Below are 25,484 nucleotides of genomic sequence, written 5' to 3'. Positions count from 1 at the left end.
TGCCATGTCGTTAATAAAGTAATCGTAAGCCATGGTAGTTTTATTTGGAAAAAACGTAAGTAATCGCTTTATTTTCGTTCTTGATTGTATCTTTTTAAACAAATTCCCAGTCTCACTAAACGCAACAACGTCCAACGTAAACATCTCAATGAGACGTTTGATTGGCTGTTTCTTTATACAGTTAAACGGATTTAGCCAATCCGTGAAGCCGTTCTTGGTCGTTGTCTGTAACCAATGTACACAATTTAACAACCAGGAACTGTGGTGTGACTGGCAGAGCGGTCAGTCCAGAGCTGGAAAAGAAGCGCTATTATTAAATAAATTATTAAATATGTCTTAACCGACTGTTTCTGATGTCATAACGCTGTTGGTTAACAGTAGAAACTCATTTCTACCAGCATGAATCTCGGGTGAGTCCCCTTTCCTCACGTAAATGGGAGCTACTAGCTAGCAATGCTAACACACTGACCGTATGCGTCGCAGTGAAATGCAATGGGATTATTTTATAGTTTGCAACCAAACAGTGAAGAAAGAAAACTCTTGTAGTACCACACGCAACATTAGTGGTTATACGTGCACATTGCATATCATATAAAGGACATGTGGTTAAGACTTTAACCCACAAAGAATTTGCTGTTTGATGTTAATAGTCAATAAAGATGAAGGCAATAATCTCTCAAACAATAATGTGCTTCTGTCCCTTCAAAGAAGATAGAACATGTCAAGGCACACATCTTAGCATTGCATTGTCTCAGGGTAAATGTTAATGAAAAACAAGGCAAACAAATGATACAGTTATGTCATTAATGACGAAGAAGTGTGATTTGGAGTTAGGAGTGTAAACTTTAATAAAGCAGCATTTCTTCAAGCAAAACAATGTACAGTTACTGAATACCACAAAATGCAGTTTAGCATCCAGCCAGAAATTAAATAGCAGTACAGCAAAAGAGTGATCTACAGACTATATGAGGAATAGAATATATGATAATACAATATTGAACATTATGATGGATGTGAACACACTATGTCAATTATGAACAGCTAACATTCAGCACTTACTCAGCAATAGCTCACAGTGCTGCCTGTTCAGTTTAGACATCAGTTTCCAAAAGAGGACATTATTTCTGAAGTGAAAGAGCATTAAAACATACAACCATAAAAACACAAGCCAGTGGAAAACAATAAAGAGGATATACTATGCTAATTTTTAGGTTCATATGTCTTTTGTGCCTCTCCTGGGACATGTCTCCAGGCTTTAACGTTAAAAAAGCTCTTTATTATTCTCATACTGCCTGTGCTGCAGAACCTCTGTTCACCCTCGGTCTGAATACAGGGTGTGGGAGAGAAACTCAATCTGGAAAGGGAAAACCCCAAAAAGCATAATGGGGCTTGAAGTATTATTATTATTATTATTATTATTATTTAAAAGAGTACTTTGCTAACAGTCCTATTTTTTGTGTGCTAAATTATTCTTTGTAATTGTATTTCTTTTTGTGAACAGAGATGGCCTGCTGTTTGAACTTGAAAATGGAAAACCCAAGTTGATTTTACTCAGTCATGGTGAGAACTTTCGGCTGTTATAATCCTGAGTTTCAACAACCTATCTCCATTTCTTTTTAGTTGTTTCTTTTATTACAGTTTTGCAGAAATGTAATAAATGTAAAAAGAGGCAGAAATGAGTAAAATTGTCTTATGTCAGTATTAGCGAGTTTAAACCTGTGAGGATAGTGTAATAACCACAGCTGCTCACTGTCACATCTGTTTTCCATTGCAGGTGCTGAGAAGAATCCAGCAAAGGTAGGAATCATCCTTACAATTATGCCCCCTGAGCCCTGTCTGCTGTGAGTGGTTAGCAGGCCGACTGTTGTGATTGGTCAACCACTCATTCAATGATCAGGGTCAAAACATAAAATTAAAGTTAAAAGGAACAGCTAGTCAAATAAAATGAGTAACAATTGATATCTATTGGTCTGGTATATGATTTGATTTATCTGTATTCCATCAGCTGTCATTCAAACCCAGAGCGGCGGCTAAGATCCTGAACTCCAGGCAGCTGTCCTGTGTTGAGGAAGTGCACGGAGCGGAGCCTCCAGCCCGGCAGCAGCTGGCGAGGCGCAGAGAAACCAAGAGCAAGGCAGGAGGAGTAGCCGCCTCCTTCATCTCCAACACCACCACCATCGGAGGGAGGAACTCCACTCTTGCATCATCCAAGACACATGAGCATCTCAAAGGGGGCAACGTCAAGGTTGTTGCCAAGGTAATAACTAACAATTATAAATCCTTTATTAAAAGAGCACCTTTCCAAAATCCATGCAACGAAGTGCCTCACAAAGGCAATACATGAAAAACAATGTAGTGTTGAAAAAGGTAAGAATAGTGAAATAATAGGCTGCATTACAATGTGATGCCATTTTCCTACTTTTATTATTTGTCTTTACACCCTAAGACATTATATCCACGTTTATGATCATTATTTAGCAAAAACATTTCATATATCCTGTGTAAACATTTTATAATAAGCACCAATGGTCAACCTTATAATATTGTTTATGTATATCCATATTGAGCTATTTGGTCCCAAATATTATATTTGATTTTCTCCATATCACCCCTTAAAATTAAAGTTAAAATCTATTTTACTGGGAGACAGTAAAAAAAAACTGCTGATAAAAGAAATGATGTGATCACATCCCTTGGTTCTGTTTCAGTTTAAATATTGTGTGTGTGTGTGTGTGTGTGTGTGTGTGTGTGTGTGTGTGAAGGTGAAGTCAGACAGACATAAGCACAGCACGACTGTTGGCTCCCTGAGAACCAATGGGAAAACAGCACAGCCTCAGAGGGCTGGTGGGAAGGGGGGACTGAAGGACTCGCAGGCTGGTGGAGACGCAGGACTGAAGGACAGTGTGGTTTGTCTGAGCAGCGAGCAGCTGCAGCACATCCTCCACACCATCCACACCTCCAGCACACACCAGTACATACCAGAGGATCGCAGCACCCAGGGTAGGAGTAGTGATGGTAGTGATTGGTAATGATAGTATTAAAGCGAAGGTTCACCCCGAAATCAAAAGTAAATATGTTTACTTCGGTCTCACCATTTTAAACTCCATTAATGTATATTTATATTTATCATACTGACAACCTCACAGAGAATATCACCAGTTTTACAATGTTTTTAGTCTCTTTTAAACTCTAGTCTGGTATTGTTTGTTGTACTCTGTGTTTCCAGCAGCACCAAACCAAAAACAGACATTTTGGTTTTTAAAGAAACTAGTGGAGAAAGTAGAAAACCAGTATCTGAAGTGCCAGTTCTAACCAGTTCTGGTTATACTGTTTTTGTGTTGGTTAAAAATATTGAACGTTTGGAAATGGCTCAATTTTTTGTTTCAGTTTCATTGTAAGGAATATGCTTACATTTGAAAAAGCTACTAATAATAATTTTCTTTTTACCTGTTGAGCTATTTATCAATCTAAAACACACATCTAGTGATGGAAATACTGGATGTAGGTTTGGTTGCCTTCTGTAGAATGAAACAGAACTAGACGGCACTGACGGCTTGACGTGTCAAAAGCACCCAACAAAAATGTATTAAAAATACTCAACAGGATCATGACCTGGTTACGAGTAGCAGTTTCAAGTAGGAACTACTTTCTTTCCACCAAACGAGCATGAAGAGATGCAAATCAGTTCCTGCATGCAACTGCTGACAGCTAAAATAATGGGTGAATCAGGTCATTATTTCTGGAAATAGACAGTTCTGTTGAGAGGTACATACAGTATATGTATCTTTACACCGTTTAACAGTGATGGTGGCTTTAACAGACTCCAAAACTGGATCCTTAATGAATGGAGGAGGAGGAGGTGGGATGAAGGAGGAAGACAGAGGAGGAGGAGGAGGAGGAGGAACAGGAGGAACAGATAATATGTGTGTGGCAACATCTGAGGATAAAGACAACAGGTGAGCAGCCGACATCAAGAAAAAGATTTTCGATTTCTTTTCAGCGCAGAAACATTGAAAGGATTATTTGAATATATTTATAATTAATAGTTTGCCGTTTAGAAGATTACAGTAAATTATTTATTTGTCGGTAAACTATAAGTGCATCTCAGCCTCACTATTGTCCTATGATAATGTAGAAATCTGTGTGTAAAGGGGTGGTTATAAACGTAAGTGCTGTTCAGGTTGTCTGGATGTCCGTTCAGCTGGCTGGAGGAGCGACAGTCTCTCAGCAGAGCAACCATGGACGCCAAGAAGGCTCAGTGGAGGAGAGAACTAGGTACACACACACACACACACACACACACACACACACACACACACACACACACACACACACACACACACACACACACACACACACACACACACACACACACACACACACACACACACACACACACACACACACACACCTGTAGTGCATATATATTAATTACACTGACTATTAACTTTACCAAGTGTGTATATTTTTTGGGATCCTAGTTTTGGTATTGGAAGACTTAGTTTTTGTTTTTTTGTGTAAATTATAAAAAGAAACTAGGACGTGTATTTCAATTTTAGCATTTATTTTAAAGGTTAGAGCTGACTTTGAATTCTGATATACTGAATTTGCTTGATTTTCCAACAAATACTTGTGTGTATTTGTGTGTTAGATGAGCAAGTGGCTCTGAAGCAGCAGCAGCAGAGTTCAGCTCCTGGCAGACTGCAGGTACGGCTTAAAACTGTTTTTATCTTAAGAGTTTTACTTTATTGGTTATTTTTCATTATTTTGGAAACAAATGTATGCAGCCTTGTTTATATCCTAGTTTGGCTAAATGTTTTTCAAACTGAAATGTAGCCCTGATAAGTTTCGCTCCATTGAATTATTCAGTCAAATTAAGTACAATCTTTTTTTTCATATAATGTTTCATTTGGTATTTGGTGTGTGTGTGTGTGTGTGTGTGTGTGTGTGTGTGTGTGTGTGTGTGTGTGTGTGTGTTTCAGGCAGAGGATGACACAGAGAGTGTGTATTCAGTTCAGAGCTCCATCAGCCACAGAGACCAGCCTGCAGCCATCAGATCCAGCCTCAGACTCGGGGTACATCTGCATAATGCTAACGTGTAAAAAAGATTTTAGGATATATTGGAAATGATTGTATTGTTCATTAAAACTTAAATAAAGGAACAGATTTCATTAACATGACATTTGGAAAGTCAGTTAACTGAAGAAAGCTGGCAATAACCAGGCTACCAAACTGCACATAAAGGCATTAAAATGATTGATTTTGAATCCTGACATGTCTCTGTAGGAGGTCACCCCGATGGAGGAGGTGCTGTGTGTGGAGAGGAGGGAGGAGCAGAGGAGGCGCTGGCTGGAGGAGCTGGACAGACAGAGGGAGGAGACGAGTGAACGCAGGAGACGAGAGAAACTGCTGCAGAGCCAGGTACAGGGAGACGGTAGAAACACAGACAGTGCATGAGTGATGCGTGTGTCTGCTCTGTGGTTCAAATCGTGACCCATGCTACACCCTTCCACCAAGTTTCATGATAATGGGCCAATATATTTCAATTGTACTGCTGAGAAAAAACAAACCAAACCAGGGCCAGGTATAGAAGAGACACAATACAACAGAATATACTTAATTTCCTGGTGAGAAAATGGTTTTGGATTTTGTCCTGCAGTTCAACAGAAAAGGAGCACGTGGCTTACAAACAGGAGAGACACAATAAAAGTTAGTCAGAAAAGACACAGCAGACACCAGGCTACAAATAATGTTCCTTACTCTATTTGTGTCTCTGCAGACGGAGGATCATGAGCTCTGGGCCGCACACTTTGACTCTCTGCAGCGACGGCCTCCTGTGCAGACTGCAGCTCCATCAGCTCCAGCCCCGTCCCGTGTCTCTGAGTGGGAGCCCTCCTCCAGCCTGTCTCTGGTGTGGGAGGCCGCCAGCAGCTGTGGAGCAGAGAGTGTTGTAGCAGCCAGCATAGATACAGCCAGCGGATACCTGATGAGAGCCAGGTGGGAGGGGGGGACGGATGATACGGGCCAATGAGTGTAACGGCTATGGAAAAATGAATATTCAAGTATATTGTGATTTTCTGAATGATGTGTGTATAATTGTTAATGGTTCCTCCTGCAAGGGGTATACAGTTGTTACATTAGAACATGTATCAAAAGTAGGATTCTCTGTAAAAATACAATAATAAAAAAATTGAATTTTTGGTAGACACCAAAATAATTAAGACATACACAAAGGAAAAACAAAGACACATAAAAAGAGATTAAGATAAATAATAGGGATGAAATGAATTAGAAAAATAATTAAATAAATAACCTAACTTAAGTTCAGTCAGCTAGTGCAGAATTGTCTTGGCAAAACAGCAGCACTTCCTCCCCGCCGCGACAAGGCTAATGTTTGTTCCCCTCCAAGGTGCAAAGTTTTAATCAAGAATTATGGGAAAATTGCCATTTTAACAAATTGGAAAAACAGGTTTTCCCATAGTTCCAATTTCTGCACATTTTTAACTTCATAAACAAACTTGAAATCATGGAAACATATGTCCTTAATCATCTGATGTGACTCTTCTTTAAAACACAACTTTTTGTACTTTTACATGACATAGGCTGGACTTGACCTAGGACATGACTTTGGGTTTAATAGCCAAAACTTGAGATTTACTTGTGGCTAAAAATAAGATAAATTTGCCCCCCCTTTGTTTTTCTGGCTTTAGATTAATGTTCCCATTCCGATACAAGCCTCAAATCTCTAAATGAGTCAACCTGTATTTCAGTTTCTGAACAAATTGCTGATTTATATCCTGGTATATAAATGAGTCAATGTTCTCTCCTATTCAGCCATCTGAGGACCATGACCGCCCTGCTGGATCCCACCCAGATAGAAGAGAGAGAGAGGAGGAGGCTAAAACAGCTGGATCAGCAGGTAGGAGGAGGAGGAGGAGGAGGTAGGCCAGAGCACAGCAAGGTAGTTTTTGTCTGGCATTCAGTATTTAACAGTCTCACATGTCTCCTCTCCCAGCAAGCAATCGAGGCCCAGGTGGAGGAGCGACGGAGGCAGAAGGAACAAGAGGAGGCGAGGAGAAGAGAGGAAGAGGAGGAGGACGAGAGGAGGGTGGCGCTAGAGAGGGAGATGCTGGAGAGACAGTACGAGATCGACACACAGAGGGAGAAGCAGAAGGTCAGGACACAACAAGGCACACATCTTATCCACACTGTAGTATTTGATGTGGTGTTGTAATTATAATTTAAATCTGTGTGTGTGTGCGTGTGTGTGCAGTCGACCAACCTGGCAGAGCAGCTAGAGAAAGGCAACGATGACGACAAAAAGAAACAGCAGGACATGCAGGAGCCCAGCGGTGAGTAGAGCACGCCCCTTTTCTTTTCTTTACTGCGATCATCCAGAATCCAAAGTTTCGTGCGCTCCACAAATATGAAAATGAATATTCAAAAAGTATTTCCAAGTGTTTACTGAAGGATGAAAACTAATGTTTGTTGTCAAGAGCTGATGTTACATTTATCGGACTGCATTCTGCTGATGGATGTTACTGTAAATAGTCCCTTGATCCTCCTTAGCAAAAGTCTGTTAGCTATTAACAACCTTTGGGGTGTCCAAATTGACCAATCAGAATCCAATATTCAATTAAGCATTGTAATAATGTGTGTGTGTGTGTGTGTGAGTAATTAGCACTTGTTTGTGTGTTCCAGCAGAAAATAGGCAGAGCGAGTGTTTGGAGAGGGAAGAGGTCAGCAGTTCAGCCTCACCATACAGAGACTCTGCTGTACAGACAGGTAACTCAACTATTACTACAGCTAGTACCATTATTATCACTGCAATTTGCTGTAACAGCTAGTTGCTGGAACTGCCCCCCCAATGACCTGACTCTGGATAAGCATTGGACAATGGGTGGATGTTTCCAAACTCATTCAAGAAAGAAAATAGGCCTTAGCAATAATCAAAAAAGGGCCAAGTAATTGATAAGAAAACTGTGTCTTGACAGTGTCTTCCACACAGGTTGCATCTGGTTCTCCTAATACTCTGTGGGTATTTTAGTATTTTATATTCCATTGACTACAGAGGTCGCCATTAGATATTATGACAATATTACTAATATTGCTTATATTAATGTGCTTTGTTTCTATACAGCCAAACTGACTGTTTCATTTAGTAATACTCATTCTTTTGTCTGACATCAAACAGGGATTTGATCACAGACTATTTCAATACAATCCTAACATCACCCCTCTTATCTTCTGTGTGTAGAAGCAGCTCCCATCGTTCAGACTCTTGAAGTCGCTGCACAGTACCAGCCCCCCCCTCTTCCTTCATCTGCTGCTCCTCCAAACACCAAGACCCGAGCAACTAAAACTGGCAAGGAGAACATCTGTCTGCCTGAGGGAGGAGGAGGAGGAGGCGAAAGAGGTAGAGGTAGAGGAGGAGGAGGAGGAGGAGGAGGAGGAGGAGGAGGAGGAGGAGGAGACGACGACCCTTATGAGGCGTTTGCCAGAACAGACAGGAGCAGGGGGGACAAGAGGAGGCCGGAGTGGAACACACAGAGGTACAAACACCGAGTGTCCTGAAACAGACAGACAATAACGGATAATATTACATTAGTGTTGAATTACCACAGTCAGAATTCGTTGTGGTGCAAACCTAAAAATCAAGGACTGAATAAAAAAGAAATATTATAAAAAAGAGTATTCTGAAAATAACAATCTCCCTCTGGAGGGAACTTTGGGATTTTAGCTTTTGCAGACCATTTACATGCACACAACCTATTTAACACACTGCAGGAAAGAGAAATCCCCAACAAATAACAGGGCCTCTTTAAGTTATCCCTGACATACAGTAGTTGACACATTGCTTATGTTTAAGACCACAATCCCGATCAGTATTCATTACTCAGACCCCCCCCCCCCCCGTTCCTGTTCTTGCCCCTTAGGCCCAGTCGGCAGTTTGTTCCCGCCTCGGAGCGATACCCAGCAGCTCTGCAGAGGAACAGGCAGGAAAGCCGCCAGAGGAGGCAGGCCGAGCTCCTCGCTCTGCAGGAGAGGACCTGTCTGTCCAGAGCCGACCCTCCTCCTCCTCCTCCACCCCCTCCTCTTCCTCAGCAGCGGGAGCTTTCTGTCTCCTCCATCCCAACACAGACCAGAACCAGTCTCACCAGGAAGGTAGGAGAGCCCCTGACACTGTAAACCTTCACACTGATTTCATTTCATTTAATTCTAATGTTGAGGTTGCTCATCTGGGTCTTTTGTTACTTCCCTTCACCAAAGGAGTTCCAGTTCTTCGCTGCAGGATGGGGATATTTTCTGTGGTTGGATATGTTTTAATGAGTTTTTGTTGCAGGTGGAGAGTGCTTCCAGAGGACTCAGCATCCCTGCAGCCATCAGCACTGAGAGGTGAGCGGCTCCGACAGCAGGCGTCTTACTGTTCAACCCTACAATCGTGGTAGATAAAGAAAGCTTTACTTTATCAGAAGAGGCTCTTAACTGTATTTAAAAGTATGAAAGTATTTAAAAGTAAGAATTCACTGTTTCTGAAGTTTCAAATGTTAATAAGCCCAGTGTTTTAATACACTTTTGGACTTTTGTTGAGATAAAGAAATAACTGGATCACTGCAGCATTCTGTAAATGTATAAATAAATAAAAACAGGGCACAATATATCTAAATCTAAAACTCTGTGCAGTCGGCAGCTCTGCCAGCTAAGACGTATTTAGTTCAGTGCGTTGACCCCACTGTTAATGTCCCCTGCAGTGGGCGCTCTCCTCCCATCCCCGCTGTCAGACTCAGAGTCCAGGGTCAGCAGGCACCTCCCTCCTCCACCTCTCCTCCTCCCCTGGAGTTCATTCCTTACGTCCGGACTGATGAAGTCTTCAACCTGGACCCACTGGAGCCTGCTGACACCCCCCCACCTCAAACACTCACAGGTTGGTCACGCACACACACCTGGACCTGTGAATTTGTCTTTCTTTAATGTGTTTTTTTATTGTGATGTGTGGTCTTTATTTTCTCCACTTCTCTTTTTCCAAGACAGTGTTCTTCCACACAAGACTTTAAAACACAACACTGAACTGACAGTTCCTGGCTTTACAGTTGTTGTTGTTGTTGTTGTTGTTTGTGCAGAGGAGTCACCCTTGAAAAATAACAAATAAAGAGACAGACTGTTTAACTGACTGTAGGTAAACTGTCCTTTCTCCTCATTAGACGCTCCTCAGATCTCAGCGCCTCCTCCCCCACATCGACTCCTCCACCCTGAACTGCTGCGCAACACACACACACACCGACAGCAGGAAATCCTCCGAGGCCTGGCCCAGCTACGGCAGGTAACACACACACACACACACACACACACACACACACACACACACACACACACACACACACACACACACACACACACACACACACACACACACACACACACACACACACACACACACACACACACACACACACACACACACACACACACACACACACACACACAGTGTCTGCCCAAGTTACATTCAAACGGTTCTTTCTGAACCTGGCGATACTTTCACACTTGGAATTTCTGAAATTGAGGTGATATTTGATCAGGGCAAAAATCTAATTGTGATGGGCTGCCGTACAGCTTACGTGGTATAGCTGGGGGCCCATACACTGGGTCTTGGTGCCCAAGCGGAGGGCTTGGGTTCCAAATCCGGCCATTTCATCCCCTCTTTCTCTCCATTTCATCAAATAAATTAAAATGTCATTAAAAAATGATTTTGCCAAGTCAAAAATTCAAAAAGAGTAAAGTATGATCAGTATCATGATAAAGTACGACTTAAATAAGTAAAAGTGTGGTATTCCATAAGAAATATCATTAAGAAAGAAAGAATAATCTTTGTATAAACACAATCTTTCTGATGTACTCTGCTCTTTTTCATCAAAATATGACACAACCCTGACGACAGCGTGTGTGTGTGTGTGTGTGTGTGTTCAGGGTTTATTACAGAAGCAGAGGGAACTGGAGACTGATCTGAATCCTCTCCTGAAGCGCCAGGACAGCGAGCAGCGGTCACCCTCGTCAACGCACCGCATGTGACCTCTCACCCCTGCTCCGTGTGTGTTTGTTCCTGAGTCAGGAGAAAGAAGAGGCTCTACAGTGTTTGAACCGGTCGTCATGGAGAACATTTGACAGAATCAGGAGCTTGGAAACTGGATGTGCCACAAAGACGACTTGACTTGTTTGATTGTGGGGATTTTATGAAAACCAAGCTTTGAATGTGACAGATATTCTGGATTTTGAATGTATTAGTAAGCCCATTTCTGGTGATGATTTTTCTCAGTCAGATTTATAGCCTGGTCTGATCCTAATTGTTTTCTCTCTTATGTTTACGACTTTAAAAAGAGGTGGAAAAATAACCAGGATTTTCCATTTTAAATTGTGAATCTTCTCATCTAATGGGAAATGAGCTGATATTTTTGTCAGCAACGAAACAGCAGAATGTGTGCACATACTCCAGTGTAAGTAGAACTGAACAGTGGTTTCAGCCAGCTGCCATTTCTGCCACGGCATCTTTTAGTTTCAGCTCTGATCGCCTGAACCTTGTTTGTGGTGCTACGGAAAGAAGTAGTCAGTTTAAAACTCAAAAATAGAGCGAGCGGTTTTGAGTTAAGCTGTAGCGTTGGTCTTTATTAGAACATTTATAGTACCACTCTTCAGGTGGTCGAAAAGACCAAAACATACACACAAATCTCACCAGTTTCACAAAATTGAGAAATATTGAATAATTGAAATCTGCTGCATCAGTTCTACCTCACATTCAGACTGTTTAAATCACGTAGGCTGCTCTGGAGAAAAAAACACTCATGTTAATTCTTATCGAATAGGACAAACATGTGTTCTCACTAACTGAATTTAATTAGGAACATTTTAAAATGTAGTTTTTAATGCACTTTCCATGAATGAGCCTAACAAAAAGGTGTGGAGTTTTACTTGTTTATTAAAATCATGAAAGAATGAATACTTTTTGTTTCTTCAGCTTCCTGCTGGCTAGGAGCTTTGTTAGCGTATGCTTCTGTGTTTTGTGGGTTTAATGTGCTTTTTTATTTATTGCAAATAAAAATATGTAAAGTGTTACGAGAACCTTTACATTTCCTACAACTAGACTTTGTTTTATCATGTTTTATTTTGGAAACCACGTGACCAGTGAAGTCAACAAGGCTCTTACGTGATAATTGTATGTTGTAAATACACATCGTCCTCATATCAATCTCACTGCACGCAATATCAAATGTTATGCTGTCAGATTCCAAGCAGACCTTTAATTTGTTATTTTTATATTTTGAATCAACGTTCTGATTCATAATATTTTTCTTAACGGTGCCCACTTTGCCCTTAGCCTCGTCAGCAGGATAGATATACTCACCGGCCACTTTATAAGGTACACCTTGCTAGTACTGGGTTGGAACACATTTTGCCTTCATAACTGCCCTAACTCTTTGTGGCATCGACTCAACAAGGTGCTGGAAACATTCCTCAGAGATTTTGATCCATATTGACACGATAGCCTCACGCAGATGCCCATCTCCCGTTCCACCGCATCCCAAAGGTGCTCTATAGGATTTAGGTCTGGTGACTGGGGAGGCCATCTGAGTACTGTGACCTCATTGTCATGTTCAAGAAACCATATGATTTGAACTTCGTGATATGTGCGTTATACTGCTGAAAATTATCCTGCTGAGTTATTCCCTAAGGCAGACCATTCAAATTTACAAATCTTAACATCTCAAATGTTGGTATTCTTAGTATGTCAATGCGATTATTTTTCGAAAACTTCTTACATTTTTTTGTAAAGTAATAAAGACATTAATAGATTTAATAAAATAATAAAAATAATAATTGATAAAGCTAATAATCTCAAACGTTGCACCCGTTGCTTCATATATATATATATATATATATATATATATATATATATATATATATATATATATATATATATATATATATATATATATACACACACATGTATATATATATATATATATATACACACACATGTATATATATATATATATATATACACACACATGTATATATATATATATATATATATATATATATATATATATATATATATATATATATATATATATATATATATATATATATATATATATATATATACATATATATATATATATATATATATATATACATATATATATATATATATATATATATATACATGTATATATATATATATATATATATATATACATGTATATATATATATATATATATATATATATATATATACATGTATATATATCACTGTAGGTGCACATTTTGATTTTAATAATCTGGTTTCCCAGTGTTTTTCTACTTACGGTTACGCTGTTGTAGAGAATCTTCTTTACTTGACTTTTACCTGTTTGGGATCATAGTGGGCATTTTCCTGAGGAGCAAAAGTCTTCAGCAAAAATGACTTACAGCTGCAGAGAGCAACATGTAGCAGTAATAATCAGTTTTGATTTATAGCCTACAATAAATAAATAAAATACTCTTTATAATCTGCCATTTGAAATGTGTTTCAAGCAGTATTGTAGTCAAGTCAATTATCGAGTCCGCACTCTCGAGTCAGAGTCCAAGTCCGAGTCACCCAAGAAATGTCTGAGTCAAGTCTGATTCATCATTACCTGTGCTTGAGTCCGAGTCAGCCATGTCCGAATCACACATCTGAGTCACCATGTATTAATATATTAACAGTAGTAGATATATTTGTTTAAATGTAGCTGTTGGTTTGGTTCTTATCAATCAATATTTGTTATTGTCTGCATTGCTTTTATTCTGTCTATATAACTGCTGTTATAAATGTTTTTTGTTCATGAAATTTGACTTTGTCCCAGTCTTTTCCTCAATCGTTTTTGTCAAAGCCACAACACAATGCGGGAGGGTGTCTGAGTCCGAGTCCATCACTGCGCGAGACCGAGTCGAGTCACAATTCCGGAAAATCGGCACTCAAGTCCGATTTGAGTCCTGTGTACTGTGACATGTTTACATACTATAAAGGTCTCCTATTATGCTATATTTCAACAATATATTGTAGGGCAATATCTATACAAAACATTTCTGTGAAGTGTTTTGCTCAAAATACCAAACAGATCCCCCATTGTAGAATGCCCCATCCCCCTCTATTTCAGCCCTGTTCCTGAAGTGCTGATTCTGTGACTGTAGCTTTAAATGGGAATGAGGTGCTGCTGGCCACGCCCCTTTGGAGCATCCCCATGGTGGCAGTGAGCTCTTCGAAGAGAAGAGTGTCTACAGTCTACCAGCAGACACCAGCTAAACGCTGCCATAATTAAACCCCATATTATGTTCCAAACCATATCAAGCACTGTTTCTGAAACAGTATGGAGCTCAAAAGTTTCTCTCGCGGGTTTACCAAAAGAACAGGACCTTTTATATTAGTCTCTCCAGTACAGCGTTAGCAACGCTTGCCAATTATAAACACACACCATATTACTCCAAAACATGTTGCACATTGTTTCTGATACAGCACATAGCTTGACATGTTCCTCCTTCAGTATTTACCGCTAGATAAACACTATACTTTGTATTATATAACAACAACTTTACTCTAACTCCCTCCTGCAGAATACACTGCTGGGAAGGGGACTCAGCTCACCATCTGTATATTGGGGACGATAGGTTGGGACGTGGGCGGGACGTTGCCTTGAGTTTAATGTTAAGCCAGCCCACATTTCCGATATGACGTCAAGTCCGCAGCAAATCTGGATCAGCTCGTTTGTACCCTGTGGGATACATATTTATGTATAAAACGAAACTTGTAAATCAGGGTATCTTTTTTTTTTGTCGCCAAATACACCAGCCACTACGAACAATTGTATAGCCCTTATTTAAATCATTAGGCTCTAGAAGTTGAAAAACATTACATTCCCTCTCCATTCCGAGAGCACGACATTGGTGGGGGCTTAAGGAACACTCAGGGGTGCCTGCTCTGTAAGGCCCCGGTTACCGCGTACTTTCTGAATCTACAGTTACAGTCTACATGTTGGGCTACATGCACAGCTGAGCAACTTTCATAGGAAAAAACGGTGCCCTGCCTCCGACGCTGTATCCAGTTCTCTTTATACATCCGTGGGCGTTTCAGGCCGGTTCCCGTCCTGCAGAGGTCAAAAACATCACGTGGCAAAATCAATGTTTATGCAGGCAACTTTTAATACAAAAAAGAACGTAAAAAAAATATTAAAATAATATTTTTAAGTTAAGACGAGTCTGTTACAAAGTCACTTCCTACTGTACAAACAACAGCAACTAAACATAAACAGCTAGCAGGATGACAAAAAATATTCAGTACAAAAGAAAAGGTCCAATGGAAGACACGTTTTTTTCTTCTTAAATAGTCTACTTTCTTATAGTCAGGGTGCATCTCCAATGATGCAATCAGAAAATGGAAGCAGCTCACCTCCTTTTGTAGAAATGAATTGGTCGGTTTGCTGGAATAGAAACACGTCAAGCTGGTGGTGAAACCAAGAAAGTTGGGAACTTAAGACACAGCTAGTCTTTTAACATTCTCATCAATGCCCTTTCTCAGAGCAGAGTACAGAAAACAACTGGTGAATATTTACTCAAAGCTTTTGAACTGATTAAACCTGAGACGATGTATTCAGTTCAAAAGCAGAATTTGACAAATTTACATTCAAGGTCCGAGTATTAAATAATGTGTGTAAGATGCAGGGGATTTCCATTAGTGTTTTTCTGACAAGTCAGTAGGTAGAGGTTACAGAGGTTTTTATTCTATTCAAATGCTGCTGATTTCTGCCATGTAAACAAACAACAAGTTATTTTGGTCCACACTCTGCATAAGTCACAAGGGCTTTTTACTGGCCTTAAATCAAAGTGAAACTTGTGTTTTGGGGCCTTTTCTTCAGAAATTGATGCAGGTTTTAAGTGCCTGATTTTAAAATTAAAAGTTTTTAAATCTGGTTTCAGGAAGAATATTCAAAATAAAAACTCACAGGATTGAAGACCATCTTTATATGACATCAATTTAAGTTATTTTGCAGATCCTTTTTGGAGATGGGAAGGCCGGTAATAAAAAAATCGGAATTTCCAAAAGTAAAGTTATTCATACAGGACAAATGAAATGCTTTGATTTCATATGATTGGTACTTCCTAAATTGGAAGATCATGCTCCCTTGTTAAAGTAGATCATGTTTTATCACTGAACATCTGCCTAAACAATTGTTTCATCCTAGGTCGCTTAGGGCTGATTCCGTTTTTGTTAGGGATTTCTGCCGGGATGTCCCCAATGACTATCAAATAAAAGCAGACGCCAGTATTTTCAACACTCCTCCTGTTATGTTGAACAGTGACTAAAACATCCAGCTTCTTGGACACCGTGATCTGTACCATGAGGGTTTCATGATCAGGCATGATAAATAATAAAACTTGGAGCTGCATGCAGAGTGTGGTCACTGATTTCTTCAGCCTGGCACCCGTCTGAACTGGGGGTGTGCATTTCCCTGTCCTCTGTTAACAGACTGCTAGTGTTTAGGTTTTTGATTGGGAGCAGGTGTGTGAACGGTACGAGCGTTACGGATCGTCTCTCTACGTCCCGTTGAAGCCTCCTCCTCCTCTGTGGCCCCCCCTGAACCTGATGCTGCCCGGTACTTCAGAATTGTGGAACCCCCCGAGCAGTGGAGGGCGCATCATGTCCCTGCTGGCATGTTGGAAGCGCCAGTACAGGGCAGCAGCACCTGGACCCAGGCCACCTGGCCAGGGAGGCATGTGCCCTAGGAAGCCACCTCTCAGTGCAGCCAAGGGCCCGGGCATGGGGGTGAAAGGCTGGTTGGGGAATCGAGCCTGGTTGGGGAATCGAGGCAGATTGGGGGTTGGCAGGAAGCTGAACCCCACTTGCTGCTGCTGCTGGCTGTGCATGGGAGGCTGTAGGAGAGACGGAATCAGATGGAGCGGCAGGTTGTCCAATTGCTGCAGACGTTGAAGGGGCAGCTGGATCTGTTGTAGACGGGGCAGAGCAGGAGTTGGGATGTGTTAGCCGGTGCTGATGGTTTTTCTCTTTTAAAAAAGGCGGTAAAAGATTAGCATTAGCATGGAGTACTCTGGAATACAAGGGGCCTTGGAGGAGAGGAGGGAAGAGAAAAAATAGACCAGGCACTTTTAGCAGACCAGGTGATCTACTTAGCTTTATTCAGCAAAATAAAATAGTGTGTATAAAAATATAGATACAGAGTAAAAAAATGACTTTGCTGTTCTTTGATTTAACAAGGTTACTCTTTAAAAGAGTCCGGGACACAAAGCGAATGTCTCCCTACCATTTGTAGTGTTACGTGCGCCCTGGAAGGCTTTGTCGGCAGCTTCAACATGTTGAATTTGCCAAAAAATTGACCCCCAAAAACCAGAGCCTGGAAGGAAGTCTGTTAGGAGGGAACTCTCAAATTGTCTTTTCAGCTTAAGCAAGTCAGTGCGCAAGAAGAGAAACTGAAATTTGAAAATCTAAACATTTGGACAGTCTTTTTGTTTTTCATCCTCATCTCATCTGATCATTCTATTTCTCGGTTATGTTCACATTGATCGTCAATTCAAGTGGAAAAGTGTGAAAACGGTTGGCCAACTGCTTTGTGTTAATGTCGGTTGCAAAACAATGGGTTGTACATCTGGATTCTAAGGTCTTCCAGTTTCCCTTTATAAATGAGAAATACCGTCTACAGCCGCTTTCAGGAATGGTGTCATTTCTTCTCATGCAGAGGCAGAATATATGTCCCAGATGGCCATTGGCCGTGGTCTTTGCAGTGTTGCAAGTGCACAACTCGCATGAAGACAAGGGGACTCTAATTTGATGTGACACTGAACAAAAGTATAACTCAACACTTGTTTTTTTCCCCAATTTTTCATGAGCTAGCAAGCTTTGAGGGAGCATGTCGACTGCAGGAATGTCCACCAGCGCTTTTGCGCGTGAACTGAATGTCCCAGTACATCCAACCAGCCTCCTAACCACAGACCACCTACACGTATGCTCTCCCTTTCCTCTGTTTTACTTCTCCTTTAGGCAGTAGAGATGAGGAGGTTTCCCTGCCAGCTAAAATGCAGGGCATGTTAAACATACTGACTGAATGAATGAATACATTGATAACTGAATAAAAAACGTCTCATTGGTTGCGCAGTAAAACATTTACAAAAGCAAGGCGTCCATTTTTCAAAAAAAAGTTCTGATTAGGGTTTTCCATCATGTCAGTCTTTTAAGGTTGTGGACTCCTTCTGGCTCATGTAGGGAGCCCCTGCATAACGCTCTCTTGCTCTGAGCTGTCCAACACCGTCTCTTCCATCCCCCCTGGGGGTCCCTTCCTCACTTGGGGTGTGATCCGGGCAATTGGTGGAGCAGTGTGTTGTGGAGGCACAGCAAGAATACAGATCCTGGCCCCGTCCTGTGTCTGAACTTCGCACCATGGGCCTTCTTCATGGTCATAGCAGGTCACTCCACAGGCCGTCCTATTTGGACCTTTTCGATGTGGCGGTGCCATGCTGGTGAAGACAACCTTACTTATAGCTTTCAGTTCCAAATACTGGTTGCCCGGCTTGAGAAACGGGGGGAATTGTGGTGTCCATCCTGGTCTGGCGTAAGTGATTTTCTTCCAGACCATGGGATTTGAAAGCTCCCCATAGCTGTATTTTCTTCCTTTCGGGCTGTATAGCTGCAAGCTATGTGTGAAGTTGTCGGCATGGCTTTGCTGAACAGAAAAGGGGGGGTACTGGCACTGCCTTCGTGAGCAGGAGGGGATGTCTTCTGGAAGTGCACTCGGCTGATCCTTGCTGAGCAGGAGCGGGAAGCTTTCAGCAGGGCTCTCGGCATGGCCTTGCTGAGCAGGGGTGAAGGGCCTATACCGGGACCTATGACGAGGATTTCGCTTGGGCATTAGGATGGGCCCTGTTGAACAGGAGTGGGGGAAGTTCTTGGATAACGGTAACTCTATCCCAGCTGTGACAATGTCGCAGTGGTTTGTGTTTCCAGATTGTGTAAAATCCATTTCCTTCTGGTAACATGTGGTAGAAGATGCCTGGGTCGTGTCATGGTCAAGCCCGTCTTCTCCTCGAATTATGGCCTGAGGATAAGGCAGCATATTAGTGATCTGTGTAAACCAATCTCCTGTTCTACTGATTTGAAAGCATTGTGCTTCCCAGTAGTGTACCCATTATGCTTGGCATGACTTGGGCAATGCTACTAGGCCTTGGGCTGTCCCATTTTGGCAGAGGTACAACTCCCTGGTTGAAGGGTATCCCTGTGTCATCAAGAACTCTGGTGGAGTGGAAGCGACAGTGAGGCTTTTAGAGGAAACTATTGAGGAGTATAGAGTTTGATCCTCGTCAATATCTTTTGTTAGTCTTTGGATTATCCCTGCTCCACTTCCCGCATGAGGTTGTTAAAGGTTGGATAGGTTAGTCGTGAGGGGCTCGAACCCTAAGGTGACTGCTCTGGGGGATTGTTTGTTTCTGTTGGGGACAGGGTCAACCCCAAATGACATGTGTGAGATCAATCATAGCCCATGACAATGACAACTTTATATTTTGTGTTAGAAGCCATGCACAATTTAAAAAACAAAGTAATTCCCAACAAGGGTAGGATTTTTTTCTGATTCTGCACAGCCTTTGCCATGCAGCTTTTTCCCATTTAGGGAGCTGGTGTTTCTGGTGAGCTCCAGAATTTTGTGACTGACAATGGGTAACTTCCCGCTCATTTGGGTGTTTCCTGGTTATCCAGGGTACTTTCAAGGCTAATAATAGCATTTCCCTCTATGTATAGAGGGTTTAAACATGTGTGATGTTGGTTCTCCAATAGGAGGTGCTCCCGACATATAATATATTTCCCTTTCAGGGATGAATCTCCAGGTTTAATCCTGATGGTTGGGTATTTATAACAGCAGAAGTGGTAGGTAGGGTATCTCCCATGTGAAGGTTGTTCAATCTGAATTTTTAGAAAACCTGTAAACATTTGGTAGAACTTCAGGGGGTGTCTGAACTCTGGATCTCCCTCGTAGTCAGGTGGTTATATCCAGAGTCTTGATTACGGCCTTGGGATCGTCATACCCTTCTTTCTCCCCCCATTTTCATTCTAAAAATGTCTTCCCTATAACTATTACTTTTCTTAATTACGTTTTCTTGCATCATAAACATGTAAAAAGGCCCAGGGTATAGTATTTAGGGGTATATATTAAGATATGGAAGACACTATTCAAAACATGTTTTGGTTAATGTATAGAAGAGAATAAATCATCATGTTTATCGTTACCTTAAATAAGCCCTTCATATCTCCACATGTAACCCAATGTTTCAACTCAGCTCAGAAAAGACAAACCAAACTCTGGCTTTAGAGATGGCTTCTGGGATTGATACATTACCTGAGGCCTGTAAAACGGTTGTAAAGCCAGCTGCTGCCTGAAATCTTGTTTTGTCCTTGTTTTTTTGTCGTATGGATGGCCTCTGAGCAATGTGAAGGTCTTAAAACACCTTGGCGTTAACACAGTTTTGTAATCTGCAAATTGTTATCCTGGTCTTGTGAAGTGAATGTGTAGTAACTACGCAGTAGAGACGCTCACTTTCTGTGCTTTTTGACTTGTATAGGCTACTCTGCTGAATACAACTAAGTAGCCTTTACTCCGAGCCTTTTGAATGCTTCCTAGTTTTGGTAACATTTGGTTGACACATTTGTCACTTGAGGCTTAACTAACTTATTATATGTCTATTGTTATTTGTTTGATGAATAACTAACTAAGTTGATCTTCGTAACCTTTGCTTGGGCCACTGTTTGGGCGCCAAGTAAGACTGTTGGACTCAAAATCTAATTACAGGGATTAGTAGTCTAGAGCCGTTGCAACAAATGGCTTGTGTTTCTCACAAAAAACAAGCATAAATCCTTGAGGTAGCAGCGTAGTCGCAAGGGACTAATAGTGAACGGATAAATTGCACAAAACAAAGATGAATGTGACTTCAATGGAATGTGGAATTGGCTGCTAAGCAGTGCTCACAGTGAGACCTGCGTTAGGCCAGTACTTCCTGTTACCTTGGTGATACTGGCAGTGCCAGGTGGTGGTGGATCTCCTCCTATTGACTGTTCCTGAACCACATCTCTACAGAAAGAGAACAAGAGGTTCAGTAGCAACATACAGGCAATCTACAGGAGATAAATCACACATTTACAAAACAGCAATTCTCAGTATGCCAGGTGTGTACTGTATATACAGTGGGGCAAAAAAGTATTTAGTCAGCCACCAATTGTGCAAGTTCTCCCATTTAAAAAGATGAGAGAGGCCTGTAATTTTTATCATAGGTATACCTCAACTATGAGAGACAGAATGAGAAAAGAAAATCCAGGAAATCACATTGTAGGATTTTTAAAGAATTTATTTCAAATGATTGTGGAAAATAAGTATTTGGTCAATAACAAAAGTTCATCTCAATACTTTGTTATATACCCTTTGTTGGCAATGACAGAGGTCAAACGTTTTCTGTAAGTCTTCACAAGGTTTCCACACACTGTTGCTGGTATTTTGGCCCATTCCTCATGCAGATCTCCTCTAAAGCAGTGATGTTTTGGGGCTGTCGCTGGGCAACACAGACTTTCAACTCCCTCCAAAGATTTTCTATGGGGTTGAGATCTGGAGACTGGCTAGGCCACTCCAGGACCTTGAAATGCTTCTTACGAAGCCACTCCTTCGTTGTCCTGGCGGTGTGTTTGGGATCATTGTCATGCTGAAAGACCCAGCCACGCTTCATCTTCAGTGCCCTTACTGATGGAAGGAGGTTTTCACTCAAAATCTCACGATACATGGACCCATTCATTCTTTCCTTTCCACGGATCAGTCGTCCTGGTCCCTTTGCAGAAAAACAGCCCCAAAGCATGATGTTTCCACCCCCATGCTTCACAGTAGGTATGGTGTTCTTTGGATGCAACTCTGCATTCTTTCTCCTCCAAACACGACGAGTTGAGTTTTTACCAAAAAGTTCTATTTTGGTTTCATCTGACCATATGACATTCTCCCAATCCTCTTCTGGATCATCCAAATGCCCTCTAGCAAACTTCAGACGGGCCTGGACATGTACTGGCTTAAGCAGGGGGACACGTCTGGAACTGCAGGATTTAAGTCCCTGGCGGCGTAGTGTGTTACTGATGGTAGCCTCTGTTACTTTGGTCCCAGCTCTCTGCAGGTCATTCACTAGGTCCCCCCGTGTGGTTCTGGGATTTTTGCTCACCGTTCTTGTGATCATTTTGACCCGACGGGGTGAGATCTTGCGTGGAGCCCCAGATCGAGGGAGATTAGCAGTGGTCTTGTATGTCTTCCATTTTCTAATAATTGCTCCCACAGTTGATTTCTTCACACCAAGCTGCTTACCTATTGCAGATTCAGTTTTCCCAGCCTGGTGCAGGTCTACAATTTTGTCTCTGGTCTCATTTGACAGCTCTTTGGTCTTGGCCATCGTGGAGTTTGGAGTATGACTGTTTGAGGTTGTGGACAGGTGTCTTTTATGCTGATAACGAGTTAAAAAAGGTGCCATTAATACAGGTAACGAGTGGAGGACAGAGGAGCCTCTTAAAGAAGAAGTTACAGGTCTGTGAGAGCCAGAAATCTTGCTTGTTTGTAGGTGACCAAATACTTATTTTACCGAGGAATTTACCAATTAATTCATTAAAAATCCTACAATGTGATTTCCTGGATCTCTTTTCCCATTTTGTCTCTCATAGTTGAGGTATACCTAAGATAAAAAATTACAGGCATCTCTCATCTTTTAAATGGGAGAACTTGCACAATTGGTGGCTGACTAAATACTTTTTTGCCCCACTGTATATGTAGACAGACATTGTTTACAGCAGCATGTAATTCAGACAGTAGACTCTGATATTCTTTTGTGAAGTGAAATAGATTTAGCTTAAAACCATGCAATCTCAAGTTTCAGGTTTGAACTAAATACTTCTTATCCTGCCCCGAAAAGTTTGTCAGTCGTTCACTCACCTTGATTGGCCGCCTTCTACAGGACACGCTGTGGTACTGAAAGACACTGCAGAACTTGGAAATAAAGGTTCGCCTTGCTGATCAGCTTTATCTTTTGCAATAGTCGAGTTTGTCTGGGAACTCAGTCCCGTCACTACAGCTGTGCTTTGATTGAAGAAAGGAGTAGACGTGTCAGTGTTCCTGGGATCTTGGCTTCTTCCCGGTGCTCCCACCACTCTTACTGGAGAATCATCTCTGTGACTTCTAGCCTCTCCTCCCCTCCTCTGTCCCTCAGTGAGAGCCGCTGCTCCGCCTTGCCTCATCTCCTCCATCGTGTCCTGCTTTAATGCTGAGTGGATTAACTCCAAAGTGGCTGCCACTGCTTTCCTGTCCTGAGTGACCTGGACTGACTCGGTGAGACCTTCCTGAGCTAAGGGAGGGGAATTGTGACAGCTACCTGAAGGAACAACATTGGAAGGGAAGTTCTTCAGGGAGTGGAGGCTTAACTCTGGCTGACAGGCCAACTGGCGCTCGGCTCGTAACTGTGAGATGGCTCGTCGGAGAACCTCGTAGTCTGTGTCTGAGTGGAGCGGCACCCCCTCCTTACAGGAAGCATCCGGAACAAGCTGGTCTGACAGATGAGAGGGAGCAGGGGGGATGGAGTCGGGCTGCTGGTGGAGATGTTGGGGTTGATCATGAGAGGAGAGGGGAAGGATGTGTTCTGGGAAGAGAAAAAGAGAGCGATCAGACACAAAGTCACTGAGACTAAGATGATCAGGAGAGCTGAGGAGAGAGAAAAAAACAGGAGAAGAAACTGTAGAACCAAGCAGAGAGATCTAGGATAAATGTTCCCAGCTATTTAAACCTAATATCCTTAAATTAGATCTACATTTCTTTTTGTAATCAAAACATTTTGAATAAAGACATGTATTTGCCAGTGCACACTTTCTAATTACTGACAGGGATTTTAATAAAGATTTTGGAAATATGGGGTTACATTGGTACCACAGGGGGAAGATTCACAATAAATAGATCGGGGCCAAATTCCACCAGATCTAGGTGAGAAAAATATACAACCATATAGTTAAATGCTGAATTGGTACTTCACAAACACCACAACTGACCTTTGGGAGACAGCACGTCATCAATGATTGGCTGCCTGTCCTTGATGTCATGGTGACCAACCAGTGTGCTGAAGTTGTGCAAGATTTCTTCAAAACTGGCCACGATGATGCCACTTTTAGAGTGCTCAGGGAACTTCTCAAAATGATGCTCTGATGAAAAGGGAAAGTAACGTCAGTACTTTTAATTAGGTGGTAGAGTACGATTTCAAATCCAATCAGGTAATCACAGATGTGTACCGGTGAGGAAGACTGTGTGTCGGTACTGTGTGTATCGGGCCTGGAGCTCCAGCAGACAGTCCAGGTCGGGTGACTGAAGGTTCATCATGTCGCAGTTATGATACGGGAGGAACTCAACAATCTGCCGCTTCTGATAGGCTGACAGTACGTCCAGTAGGTTGGCTGCCTCTCTCCTGAACCTGACGACCAAAAAAACATTAAATCTGCATTGAAAAACGACTTTTCTGTCTACGCTTTAAGCAAGAACGTATACGATCCCATGTTTCATATACTGTGAAAACCGACATATGGGGGTGTGTGGGTGTGTGTGTTGAGGTGCAGAGGTTTCTGTGCCGGAGGTGGAGTGTGGGGATTGTGGGAAGCTGTAATGAACGCTCTGCTTCTGCAGGAGGAGCTGGATCTCAGAGGAGAAGTCACCCAGGTGTTTGTCTAGGACACTGTCAAGGTAAGAAGGAGGTATGGAGACGGGTGGAGAAAACAAAGAGCCCCCTACAAGGTCCTTCACTTGACTCACTCCCTGATGTGCTACAGGGTAGGATTGGTACGCTGTGAAGACATAATCATTACCTGGATTGTTCTTTTAGTTTCTTGTGGGTTTTACAGTGAATCTTCAGCCTCCAGACGCTCTCTACAGAACTGTTCTGCTCCATGAGCATCAGCAGTGCCGCCATCGATCTCAAATAAATAATCATAAAAAAACAAAAAATCACTTAAATGCTGTTGTTCAATCGTTTACAAAAGCGCTAAAAAACTAAACAATGTATAGACGACAAAATCAGTCTAAGGTGTGTCGATCAAAAACTATTTCATGACTGTGGAGCCAATCACTATTTATCCATAAAGCTGTGAGAGAAACTCGAAAATCCATCCTCCAGACCAACAGCTCTAACTGTCTGGTTCGTCCAGAGCTTCTATCCACAACCCACCAGGACTAGACCTGTCAAACACCAACCTGACTCTGTGAAGGAAGTAAGAATCAAAGCAGTAAAGTTTATAATTTTTCAAGTGTAGCAAACTTTCCATTTAACAATAACCTTTCAATTTGTTGAGGCAGTTAACATTGATACAATGGTAGATTTAAGGACCCTCCAACCTGTTCAGGATGTTACCTTGGTGAATGGTCCCAGCT

At 41.8% G+C, this 25,484-nt stretch overlaps 2 protein-coding genes across 3 annotated transcripts in view; one reads left to right on the top strand and one right to left on the bottom strand.

Moving 5' to 3' along the window:
• Nucleotides 1-252: 252 nt before the first annotated feature.
• Nucleotides 253-12,134, top strand: ccdc66 (coiled-coil domain containing 66). Of its 2 annotated transcripts, none has more exons than XM_063909955.1 (21): nucleotides 253-410; nucleotides 1,502-1,560; nucleotides 1,775-1,797; nucleotides 2,006-2,257; nucleotides 2,763-3,000; nucleotides 3,821-3,956; nucleotides 4,181-4,275; nucleotides 4,652-4,707; nucleotides 4,983-5,075; nucleotides 5,287-5,421; nucleotides 5,780-5,997; nucleotides 6,835-6,919; nucleotides 7,016-7,174; nucleotides 7,274-7,352; nucleotides 7,705-7,785; nucleotides 8,258-8,552; nucleotides 8,937-9,165; nucleotides 9,344-9,396; nucleotides 9,753-9,925; nucleotides 10,203-10,321; nucleotides 10,966-12,134. In XM_063909955.1, exons 1-21 carry the CDS (start codon nucleotides 400-402, stop codon nucleotides 11,065-11,067), a joined length of 2,691 nt encoding a protein of 896 aa, XP_063766025.1. In that variant the 5' UTR covers nucleotides 253-399; the 3' UTR covers nucleotides 11,068-12,134. The 2 variants fall into 2 exon arrangements, with proteins under 2 accessions (XP_063766025.1, XP_063766024.1); XM_063909954.1 differs by having other exon boundaries at nucleotides 7,702-7,785.
• A 3,069-nt stretch (nucleotides 12,135-15,203) lies between these two features.
• tasora (transcription activation suppressor a) overlaps nucleotides 15,204-25,484 on the bottom strand; it is a 33,373-nt gene continuing 23,092 nt past the window's right edge. Inside the window, exons 25-29 of the mRNA XM_063911103.1 lie at nucleotides 24,356-24,534; nucleotides 24,119-24,268; nucleotides 23,016-23,715; nucleotides 21,068-21,134; nucleotides 15,204-17,010 (exon numbers count right to left, since the gene is read on the bottom strand). Of these exons, the coding sequence (XP_063767173.1) occupies nucleotides 16,603-17,010; nucleotides 21,068-21,134; nucleotides 23,016-23,715; nucleotides 24,119-24,268; nucleotides 24,356-24,534 (1,504 nt within the window). The 3' untranslated portion in view covers nucleotides 15,204-16,602. The remainder of the gene's footprint in view (nucleotides 17,011-21,067; nucleotides 21,135-23,015; nucleotides 23,716-24,118; nucleotides 24,269-24,355; nucleotides 24,535-25,484) is intronic.

The sequence above is a fragment of the Eleginops maclovinus genome, chromosome 20, assembly GCF_036324505.1.
Source record: "Eleginops maclovinus isolate JMC-PN-2008 ecotype Puerto Natales chromosome 20, JC_Emac_rtc_rv5, whole genome shotgun sequence".
NCBI classification, from domain to species: domain Eukaryota; kingdom Metazoa; phylum Chordata; class Actinopteri; order Perciformes; family Eleginopidae; genus Eleginops; species Eleginops maclovinus.
The sequence above is the reverse complement of the archived record's forward strand: the minus strand, read 5'-3'. Positions and strand labels throughout refer to the sequence as shown.

What these genes read in the sequence shown, in the direction of transcription:
- ccdc66 (XM_063909954.1), top strand. An exon ending in AGAAACTGCTGCAGAGCCAG is followed by an intron (nt 5,422 to 5,779) that starts GTACAGGGAGAC and finishes GTGTCTCTGCAG; the next exon opens with ACGGAGGATCATGAGCTCTG. An exon ending in AGACTCTGCTGTACAGACAG is followed by an intron (nt 7,786 to 8,257) that starts GTAACTCAACTA and finishes TTCTGTGTGTAG; the next exon opens with AAGCAGCTCCCATCGTTCAG.